The sequence below is a fragment of the Rhinolophus hipposideros genome (genome assembly GCF_964194185.1).
Source record: "Rhinolophus hipposideros genome assembly, chromosome: 20".
NCBI lineage: Eukaryota > Metazoa > Chordata > Mammalia > Chiroptera > Rhinolophidae > Rhinolophus > Rhinolophus hipposideros.
The window spans coordinates 2,515,214-2,527,290 of NC_138066.1; the positions used below are offsets into that span (position 1 = coordinate 2,515,214).

Consider the following 12,077-nt stretch of genomic DNA (forward strand, 5'->3'; position numbering starts at 1 on the left):
GATCTGAAAAAAACTAAGTTTTATATTTAAGGAAACACAGAATATGAAAAACTAAATTTAGAAAAAAGTGCTTTCCTAAGTAACACACAATTCCTTTAACTGGCCAACTCCTCAAATGCACATACAATAAAATTTGACTTAAAAAAGTATGATTTACACATATCCTTGCAGATACATATATATTCTATAGAAGGTATAGAATATATAATTATATTCTATAATAAAGCAAACAAAGATCTATATTTCTTATTTATCTGATGCTAACGTATCTCTTATCAAGAATAGTATTAATCAAAATAACAAAATTTCATTCCTAGATTGATATTCATTATTTGTGTGATAATGACCAAAATTTAGCTAAATTACTTAATTCCTAAGACTTATTTTCATAAAAGAATCATATACCCAAAAGAGAAAATTTATTGGCTATCTGATATGCTTAAGTGTATTAGACACGACTAAAAAACAGGGTAGTAGAGAAAATATTTTATATCAATTCTGTTCTTTTGATAAGACTAGAAAACCATAATTAAAATCCACTTATAACAGGATTTAAATTCTTAATATACCAAATACAGCTCCTACCTGATGAGTTTCTACTCCTGGATTCGTGGCTCTGAGGATGTCCACAGCAGCACTGACTTAATTGCTCAGGAATGGTACCAACTATAAAAAAGGAAAATGGGGAAAAGAAGGAGAAATAATTCAAAACTAACAAAGGATGAAAATAGGCAACACATGCACAAATTCCACGGTATGTTATGGTTTACAAAACTAAATTAGCAAAGATTTAGTTCGGCTAACTCTAAGCAACCAATGTGCTGGGTGCTGGGCACACTAAGACCAAAAACCATATAACCTGCCTTGAAACATGATTACTAGGAAAGAAAATCACATAAATAAATCAATGCCTGTAACAGGTATGTCTTTAAGACAGGGGAGTCCAAAGAGTTTGTAAAAAGTGTTTTCGGCTGTGGGGCTGACTGACAGCCCAGCTGCTGTCCCTCTCAACCCACCATGTTCCTGCTAAGGCAAGTCCCCAGGGCTGCTTCCAGCCCTGGACTACGTATGGTTAAGGCAGGTCAGGGAATTTAGACAACTTATTTAGTGCCTGGGGGAAGCTACTCCTTCAGCCTGGCTAAAGCCTTCTTAGAACTCACTATAGTCAGAACTCCTCCTTCCTTCCTCTCTCAGTGGTCAGATCTGCACAGCAGTCTGAAGGGCTCCCTGTGGACTCCTGCTTCCTTCCTTTTACCCACCACAGGTATGCAATCTCTCTTGCACATCTCTGCATCCACCTCTGAGAACCCAAACCAACAAGGGGGAGAATTAGGGAAGACTTCAGGGAGTTTAGCAGACAAGAGACATTTGTCTATAAAAAAGAAGAGGCACTGACCAAGTGGTTAGGTAGGCAGGCAAAGATTAGATCCTGAGAAAAGGTCTTTTCCTTGAGTGCAAGGATAAGTTTTGGAACTTGTCTCTGGAGACCCTGGAGTGCCTCAGGAGCTGCCGAGGGAGTGAAGGAGGGCCAAAATTTTGTTTGAAAAATTTTTTTCAGCTAAAAACAGCTTTAAAATCACTGCAACAGGTGAGGTGGCAATATAAACTTAAAAAAAAAAACATTATCATTGTGAGTTTTGTTTTGTTTTTATTTTACTTAAATTTATTAATTTTTAAAAATTCTTCCCCCCACCTTTTTCCGCCACCACCCTCCTCACACACTCCAGTTCAAACCATTGTTTTTCAGTCCAGTTGTGTAGGACACAGCTCCCTGGCCCATGCTGGTATTATGAGCCTTGCGCTCCCCACCTCAACCACTGAGGAAGTTGGTCACCGGATCGCCACTCACAGCTGCTCTCACCGGCTGCCGGACACTCATGCTGGCCACTGTCCGCACCTGGCAGAACATGGTAGCCCGCGGCAGCACTCAGTAGCCCGAGGCAGCAACCAGCAGCCCACAGCAGCCCGCGGCAGCTCATGGCCGCTCAGGTGGACCTCTGGCTGCTCAATGCAGCCCAGCTCCAGGGAGAGCTGTTGTTCACAATCTTAGCCGTAGAGGGTGCAGCTCACTGGCCCATGTGGGAATCGAGCCAGCGACCTCCGCGTCTGGGTGGGTCCTATTTTATTTTTAAATTAGGGCTTCTGGGCACTACTTCAATCCTTCTCGCTCTGCCTCCTCTTGAGATTTCTTTCCATTCCCTGTTAGTCCTACTCCAGCAGTTTTGGCTGAGGGTGGAGGCTATTTTCTTTTAGAAATTATACATATTATATATTTGTGTGTGTGTGTGTATTTTCTTTTTCCTTTTCACAGTTTCGAAATCTGCCACCACTGAGCTCTCTCTTTACTGCCTGTCCTTCCTCACCATATCAATGCTGTTTCTCAGATTCTGCAACTTCAATTGCTTTGGCCTCTCTTTCACGTATTCTGAACTTGGAACATTTTATCTCTTAGTCTCACTAAAACTGTGGTTTCAGGTTTGATTTTTCTGTTTGATTGGATTTTTGTTGTTGCAGTTGCTTACTCTTTGCTTGTTTGTTTGTTTTAGCATTCTCCTTGTTGCTATATATGGTTTCGAGGAGAGCTGGGAAGATTATAATGAAGCCACCATCATATCCTTCCCGGAGTTGGAAGACCTCTGGTGAATGTAATCCAGTGCTGTTATGTACATTATTGTCTCTTAATTCTCATAAATCTGAGTGGTAAGTAGAGTAGGCATTTTATGTACTTTATCTACGGTATCAGACTTTGTGTTTAGGGCTCAAACCCAATGGAGATGCTTTTGATCCATAATATACATTTGCATTATTATATTTCTAGTAGAGGTCCCAAAAGACTTATACAAAGATTCTCAAGAGGGAGTTGGCTGTAAGGTACACTTAGATGGGTGGGATATGGCTCCCAATCAGCTGAGATTCAACTGCCATCGTGAACTAATGTTCCTAAAGAGAGTGTCACGTCAGACTTGTCATAGTGAAAAAAAAGTTGAAAACAATGCTTTAAACTCTTCTTACCCAAAGGGGAAGGTGAATAAGGCCTGGAAGAGCCAGTAGAGAGTCTTCGTCCAACTGTCTGTACTGTGTCTGCTGGCGCTGGGGAGCAGGATCCCAACCGGAGGAAGCCCATAGGGCTGGTGTTAGACCTTCGTACCACTGTGGATCTGAAAAGACAAATAAAATGACTCCCTCTCTGGCAGGTTCTAGAACTCTTTTTATTTCCGTCCTTTTTTCTCAAATTTTCTAACAATATGCCATAAAGTAGAGTTTTAAAAAAATATATAACAGTCACATGGAGCAAATGTTAAATGTATAAAATTATACAGTAAATCTCCCTCATCCTTGTATCCTGTCTAATTCTCAACATTTCCTCAATCCTACTCAAAAGGTTACCACTATATTTAATTTCTAATGTCCTGCCAGAGTTCCTTAATTCATATGCAAGCAAATAAAAAACTGAATATACAGTTGACCCTTGAAGAACACAGGTTTAAATATGCAGATTTTTTCAATAAATACTGTAAATGTATTTTCTCTTCCTTATGACTTAATATTTTGTTCTCTCTAGCTTACTTTATTGTAAGAACACAGTATATAATACATATAACATACAAAATATGTTAATCGACTGTTTATGTTATTGAAAAGGCTTCTGGTCAAGGCTATTAGTAGTTAAGTTTTCGGGGAGTCAGATTTTTGATTGGTCGCCCCTAACTCCTGGGTTGTTCAAAGGTCAACTGTATAACTTTATTTTCATATTGTTTAACAAAGGTAACATGTTATATAGCATACCATTTTCAATTTTTTTGGTCTTAGGTTCCCTTTATACTCTTAAAATTATTGAAGATTCCAGAGAGGTTTTGTTTATGCAACTTATATCTATTAATATATACTGCATTAGAAGTTAACACAGTAATTATTAACTCATTAAAAATAATAAATTTATTACATGTAATATACGATTATGAAAAATAATTATATCTTCCAAAACAAAATAAATTAGTGAGAATAGACATTATTTTACATTTTTGCAAATTTCTAATGTCTGGCTGAATAGATAACAGTTGGATTCTCATAACTGTTTCTGCATTCAATCTATTATACAACATATGATTTTGGATGAAGTATATGAAGGAAATCCAGTCTTATACAGATAAGTAACTGGAAAGGGGAGGGATATTTTAATAGCCTTTTCAGATAACTGTGATACTCTTCTTTGATACTACGCCAACACTCAGCAAGTGTCATTTCTAAAAGATTAGTTTCAGTGTGGATTCCGAAACCACATCAGTGAAATTTTGTACTCTGTTACATTAAACTCCATTCTCTTGCAAAGTATCTTGTCTTTGGAATCGATCTTTTCATCTAGGCATGATTTTTTAAACATTTGGTCATTTGGAAAATATTGGTTGACAGAGTTACACAGATATTCCAAATGTTTACACATTATACTATACCAAAAAGTTAAATTCACATAAAAATATCACCACCAACCTCAACACAAATGGCTGTTGAGACATAATAGAAGCTGTCGAGAAAATTTGAATACAAATTTTCCAAAATTCTAATTTTTCCTTAAGAGTTCAAATTTTGTCACTTGTTTTCTATGAAATGACAGACTGACTTACTTTATTTTTTACAAAATGGCTGCCAAATACCCATCATTATAGTTTGTCAGTTTTTCTTTCAAGTAAAAATGGTATTCCATCAAAACAGTGGCTAGTTTAGTTTGTAACTAAAACAATCATACAAGTGCTTTTCCTTAAGACAACTACTCCAATATGTGTTTTATGCCTACATTTCACTCAAGGTTAAGATTTTCAAAGAGAAATAGTAATAAAAATCATTTTACTGACTGCTTCATTAAAGACATTCCTTGGTATTACAAGTGTATGATGGTAAAGAGCACAAAGATTAAAAGTACAGTTGGGTACCACTACCTTGACGAATTTTAAGACACCAGCAGTTTTTCCATCATTGTTTTTGTACCATCAATGCATATGGCAACACAGTGAAAAAGCAAATAATGTCCTAGTTTCGTTATAAAAATTGTTTTGTCTTCATGGACCCTATGAAAGGGGAGCCACAGACCATACTTTGAGAACTACTGCTAATACAGTGTTAATAATTTTGCGTTTTTCATTTTATGATACACCTTGAAAAATTTTCTGCCTTAGTACATAGAGAGCTTCTTCACTCTTTCTGGAAGGTGGACCATAATAAACCAGTCTCTTACTGGTGGGCACTTGGCTTCTTTCTCATACTTTGCTATTGTAACATTAACAACTTTGTATCCATGCAATTTCATATACAGGCAAGGACTGTGTATTTGTAGAATAAGTTACCAGAAGTTGAAGTGCTGGGTCAAAACATATATGCATTAATAATTTTCATACATACGGCCAAAAGCCCTTTGTAGAAGTTTTCTCAATTTAATCCTACGAGATGGTTAGGATCATTTTCCATTCATTGAGCTATTTATTTGGTGGGCGCTTTTAATCTAAAATTTTGTATCCTCCAATTATGGGAGGAAAAATTGATTATTTACTAGAAATTTTTCTCCTCATCATCAGTTTACTTGTTCTTTCTGGAATGCCTAGAAGAATATTTTTTATTTATATTTTACATCTTTATTTGATTCACTTATTTCAGATACTTCCTCAATTTTGTCTTCCAACATTTATTTTTATTTTAGCTATGTTTTGTAATGTCCAAGAGTTTTTTTTTTATTTTGATTGTTTTCAATAGCATTTCGTTCTTATTTATGGATCCAGTCTCTAACCTATCTCTAAGGGTACTACTTCCCCACCCCCCCACCACTCCGGTTCAAGCTGCTGTTTCTCAGTCTAGTTGTGTAGGACACGGCTCCCTGGCCCTGCTGGTGGTATTATAATAAGCCTTGCTTTCTCCCCGGCTGAGGCAGTCAGTTGCCGGTCGTCGGTCGGCCGCTCATAGCAGCGCATGGCAGGTCACGCCGGCTGCCAGCCGCTCACACTGACTGCTCACACTGGCTGCCGGGCACTCACGCGGGCCACTGGCTTCTCACGGTAGCTGACGGCAGCTCATACCAACCTCTGGCTGCTCACGGCAGCCCAGTTCCAGGGAGAGTTGTTCACAATCTTAGCGGTAGAGGGCACAGCTCACTGGCCCATGTGGAAATCGACCCTGAGACATCCCGGTTAGGAGCAAGGCGCTCCAACCACCTGACCCACGGTCTGGCCCCAGGGTACTAATTTTTAAAATAAGTTTCTTTTCTTTCCTTGCATTCTTGCTATTTCCTTCAGATTCAGTTTTTTTGTGTGTTTGTTTTGCTTTTGTTTTTAGACTTATTCCTCACTTCCATCCCTCTACTCTACCTGAGTTCTCTGAGATTTAGGTCTCTAAGGGTACTATGGGGCATGGTTACTCTCATTTGGTCAGATCTCTGATTGCATGAACACTTACACCTGCCCTTCTATAGCAGGCATCCATTTTAATTCTCTTTGTTTTCCAGAAATTCATTGAAATATCTCACCCACTGCACATTTATTCTTATTTTACTTGTCTTTATGGACTTAAACCATTGTCATTCCTTTGAAACTTTAGTGAGGTTTCTGAATGTAGAAGAAATAAATATGTAATGATCTGCTACAACTGTTGGGATTTCATTGTTTAACAAGTTTTTCCTCAATTCTTAAAATAATTACATTTGTGCACAAATATATACATATCATATTAAATTATTCAGCCAAGCTTAATTGTTTAAATAGAGCCATTAGAAAAAAATTTTTATTATTCAATTTTTGTAAAGTTTTGTACACCTCCTTTATACACATACATAAAACTAAGTTGGCTATGGAAAGTAACAGATATTTCAACAACAACAAAATTTTTAAAAGAAAAAGAAATTAGGAAGGAAAAAAATACTAGCTTACCTTGGAGAACCATGTAGATTTGTGCCAGAACTGGCAGTAGATGTAAGATTCTGCTCTATGCGTTGATAATTCCTTATCTGAGTAGGAACTGGAATTGGTGTTGTTTCACTATGAGGTGTCACAGTAGGCTGACACAGCCTGCAACCATAATTTATTGAAAAAAATTCAGATAAGACCGTTTTTCTTTCATTTGACTCATTAGTGATATTTAGAGAAAATTCTAGATGAAACCAAACGATCACTTCTACATATGAATAAGAAATGATCATTTTAAAAAACATGAAATAATAAAAAAACTCATTTGTCATTTAAAGAACTCTTCTGGCATTCATATCATATTGAAGACTAAGAACTGTAACAAGAACTAGAAAACCTTTCCTCTACAATAAGAAAAGTAGGTTGGCAAAACTCAGTTTCATCCACTCACATTCTGCTATTCATTACCATGTGAGAGAACAAAATATTTCTAGGAAAATATACTGGGTAAAAGAACAGGAAGTTCAAGAGCAAAGATGACAAAGGAATGTTTACAAAAGTTATGAATGCCATAAGCATTCCCAAGGAGCTCTTTTATGAAGATTGAAAAAACTCTCAAAGCATAAAAGGGATCTGAGGTCCACATTTTTAAGTGTTAATATTTGGTTTCTTAATGGACCCTTTCCTTGCTTTTCATAAATTCAGAAATAGTATGTCCGTAGATGACTTTCAATTCAATTTACAACATATCTTGAAACATCAGAAACAATACAGGGCCTTAAAAAAGATGACTTATTTCATTTTTCTGCCCTTCTATAATTCTAAAAAAGCCACAAAAATGTCCCACTTTTTCCAAATTACATTACAGCTATAAAGAGATTATAGTTATTTAAACAAAACAATGTGACTGTCTTCTAAAATGTCACTTTAGAACTTTTTAAACCATTAGAGTATTTCATATTAAAATGAAAAGAAAAATCTCATGTGTAGCCGAGATGTTACTTGCTTTCTCAATATCCATTCACCACCTGTTTCTTACAAACAGAACTCAAATTTTATGGAAGGTAGTGATTTGTCCAGTTAAATTATACATGTCCCAGATTCCCTTGCAGGCATGAATAGTCACATGTCTTTCTTGGTCAATAAGATATAAGTGAACAGCTTCTATTCATTCTTCCTTCCTCCTTCCCGGAATGTGGGTATGCTGCCTGGAGCATCAACAGGTATCTTGGAACCATGAAGAAAAGTCCAAAAGAACCAAAAAGAAATTAACCTGTGGCTTAATTTCCTTGAGCCACAGAAACAAAGGCAACAATTATTTATCTTGATTTCTCTTTGTGTGAGAAAATGAAACCTTTAGTGTTCAACCACACTACAGCTAGGACCCTGTTGTTTATAGCCAAGTGGAATTCCTCACTGATAACCATTTAGTGTATTTCTATAAGCTCTCACTACTTTTCATTTAGGTTAATTCTATTAAATATTTTTTAAATACAATGCTGTATTTATGTTTTTAATATTTATGTATCTGATTATGAAGTTTATCTACAACAGCAAAACAAAACATAACACTTCTACTCAAAGTTAAACAGCTTTATGAGACTTTACTAACCAACTTTGGTGCCTGCAACTAAGTACATGCACAGGCCAGACAGCCTAAGTTGCCCAATAATAAAGTAACCAGCACAGTCATCAAATAGCAGAATGTGAATGAACAAATGCCATCTTTCTACTGTCTCAATTTAATACGTAAATTAAAAGTTAGTAAAGCAAGTAAATCTGGGAATTTTTTTTTTTAACTAATACATTGTCAGGTTCTAATATTTTCCTGTACTTGTTAATCACCAAAAAGAAATTAAGAAGCTAGATAAAGATACCCTAAGAAGTAAACTTAGCAAACTCATAATTCAAGACACCTCTCTCAGGGAATCTCAAGCAACGACCTGGCTTTTCCAATAACTCTGGTTCCCCCTACCCTCCAGCATATCAGGAGATGAACAGCTATAGCAGGTATTCTGTAAGTGTCTCAGACATTTGCTGGACAGGCTTGCGCAGTCTAGAAAGTCTTCCCTGGACAAATTCTCAGACCTCCAGCTAGCTAAGACCACTGCAGTTACTTTTCAGTACAGCTTTATATTAACACCAATATTTAACCATTACCAGACTCCCTAAGCCCAAGATGAGGAGAGGGAAGGTCTACGTATGCCCTGAGTATCCACCATGTCTTCTCACCTCCACTAGGCCCTGCAGTTCAGGGGATTCTCTATGTGGAAAGCCATCTTTGAACCACATGGAATACTAGGAAGACTAAACAGTCTGCCCACACAGTAACACAATCATATATCATCCCATCTCGTCTCACAAATACTGAGAGGAAGACACATATGCAAAGGGACAATTAAAAGGCTAGATGATTTCACAACACCTTCTTCAAATTCACAACCTTTACAACAGGAAATTCCTAATTGTTCCTTCTTTGTTTTAGGAAGACTTCATGAGAAAATCCCAAGAGGTTAACAGGAATACAGCTGGAATATAACACCAAGGACAGACGGAGAGAAGAGTTCTATGCATACGTTCCCATGAAACCAATCTCTGTAGCCAAATGCTGAGCCAAGCTTTAAACTCTTGTTCACAGGGCTGTGGTAACTGATGGGGAGCAACAGCAAAGTAGGGGCCTAGTCTGGTATACAGGCCCAGAATTGCAGGTGAAAATCAGGTGACAAGTCCAATAAGAAAAGGCTTAGTGTCTGTACAGAGGCAAACACAAAAGTATATAACCCAGAGATGACACACCCTAATGTACCATGTGCTGCACATACAACTGGCCTCCATCAATGGCTGATAAACAACCAGTCTTCAAAATTCTGACACCCTAAAACTACACTAAACTATTTAATTTAAAAAAAAAATCTGGGTCCTTTCTCCCTGAAGAGTTGGTGAGAGAAAAATCACAACCTCCAGCTGGACACAGGAAGCTTGGTGTGAGTAGGGAAGCTGGATTGTGCTGCAGAGTTATCAGCCACAAAACAGAACTGGGGCAACATTCCGGGCAAGATGGAGGAGTAGGTAAATGCTACACTTATCACCTCAATGTGGTCATGCAGTGCTTGACCACAGTGAAATTACAACTAAATTATAGAACAAAACCCCTGAAGAACCATCTAAAGACTAGCTGAACAGAACTCCCATAACTAAGAATATAGAGTCCATGTCAAGACTGGTTAGAGAGGCGGAGACATGAAACGGACTGGCCCCATACCCATGTGTAGTGGTTGAGCATCGGAAGGGACATCTTAGCAGCAGAGGCCGCTCCCCACCCCAAAGAGCCCCACACTGAGCTCCCAAGTCCAAGGTCCCAGTGCCAGGAAAAGGAGTCCCCACAACATCTGGCTGTGGATATCAGCAAAGATTCTGCCCATCTGGGTGAGATGAAAGGCTGCTGGAAATCCAGATGTCCTCTTAAAGGGTCCGTGCAGATTCGCTCACACGCACTTACCCTGGGCTCTGGCAGAGGGGTGGCAACTTGAGAGGCACCAGAGACATACAGGGAAAGACTGAGTTGTGTGGCTTCAGAACAAGGACTAGCTCCCATTATCCCTGTGTTGAGCCCTCCTCCCAAGCAGCCTACAGGTGGGTCCCATATTTCCTGTGTTGAACCCTCCCCCACATGCCCAAATCTGAAATTGCACCGGCCTAGTGAGCCCTGTCCCACTCCAGTGACTCTTTGGGACCCCCACACCACCCAACTCACTCAGCACCACCAGAGGCACGATAAGTACCCGAGCAACCACCCTTGCCCTGCACACTGCAGGAGGCTCTTTTAGCAACCAGCAGTGGGCCGCAACTTGTGCATTGCTTGAGGCACTTTCGATGGAAGGAAACCAGCCCTAACTTCTGCTGCAGCCTTTATAATTTTCTCTTCCCCTTCCCCTTCTTCCACCCTCCTCCTCCCTGCTCTGGTTCAAGATGTTGTTTCTCAGTCTAGTTGTATCTCAGTCTAGTTGTGTAGGACACAGCTCCCTGGCCCATGCTGGTATTATGAGCCTTGTGCTCCCCCCAGCTGAGGCAGTTGGTCGCCGATCATTGGTCGGCCACACACGCTGGCCACCAGCCGCTCATGGCAGCACATGGTAGCCCACAACAGCACATAGCAGTCCATGACAGCACACAGTAGCCTACGGCAGCCCATGGCAGCTCATGCTGGCTGCTGGCCACTCACGCTGGCCACTGGCTGCTCACAGAAGCACACAGCAGCTTACGCCAACCTCTGGCTGCTCATGGCAGCCCAGCTCCGGGAAGAGCTGTTGTTCACAATCTTGGCTGTAGAGAGCGCAGCTTACTGGCCCATGTGGGAATCGAACCAGCGACCTCGGCATTAGGAGCACAGCGCTCCAACCACTTCAGCCACCAGACTAGCTCCTGCAGCCTTTCTTAGACAACTCTCTGGGGTTTGTGTCCTGAGGCAACTGGTAGTTGGCCTCAGTGTTCTCTGGGAATTTTGGGAAGTGGCCCCAGGCTCAGCACTGGAAGTAGGACTGAATCTGCATTAACCCTGTGAACACTCTTTGGCCCACCTCAGTGACTCCCTGGGACCCCACCCAACCCAACTCACACATCACTGCCAAGGCAGTTTCAGCACCCAGGCAACCAGTCCTACCCCATGCACCTCAGGAAGCTCTTTAAACAACAAACAGCTGGTCTTATCTCACGCACTGCTGGAGGCACTTTCAGTCATGGGCAACCAAGCCCCAACCCATGCTGAAATCTAACTTACTCTTGGGTGTCTCTGGGCACGAGGAAGGCAGCAGCTGGACATAGTGTGTTCTGAAACTACTGCAAAGGGACCTTAGACTCAGCACTGCCACAAAACCTGAATCTGCATTAACCTGGTGAACACTTGCCCCCCCACCCTGTTGACCACCTGGGACCCTGCCTCATGCAACCAGTGTATATGGACTGAAGCTCTTTCAGAGATTGAGACTTGAGGGCAGCTGGCAGATTAATAAAGCTTTAACAAGACTCATCAAGAAAAAGAGAGAGGACCCAAAATAATAAAATCAGAAATCAAAGAGAAGTGACAACGGACACCACAGAAACAGAAAAGATTGTTAAGAATATATTATGAGCAATTATATGCCAATAAATTAGACAATCTGGAAGAAATGGATAAGTCCCTAGAAACATACAATC

The 12,077-nt window shown here is 39.8% G+C and overlaps 1 protein-coding gene across 1 annotated transcript in view; it reads right to left on the minus strand.

The window, feature by feature from the left end:
- ULK2 (unc-51 like autophagy activating kinase 2) overlaps window positions 1-12,077 on the minus strand; it is a 94,829-nt gene that overhangs the window by 25,748 nt on the left and 57,004 nt on the right. Inside the window, exons 15-17 of the mRNA XM_081029949.1 lie at window positions 6,909-7,046; window positions 3,013-3,158; window positions 586-666 (exon numbers count right to left, since the gene is read on the minus strand). Of these exons, the coding sequence (XP_080886075.1) occupies window positions 586-666; window positions 3,013-3,158; window positions 6,909-7,046 (365 nt within the window). The remainder of the gene's footprint in view (window positions 1-585; window positions 667-3,012; window positions 3,159-6,908; window positions 7,047-12,077) is intronic.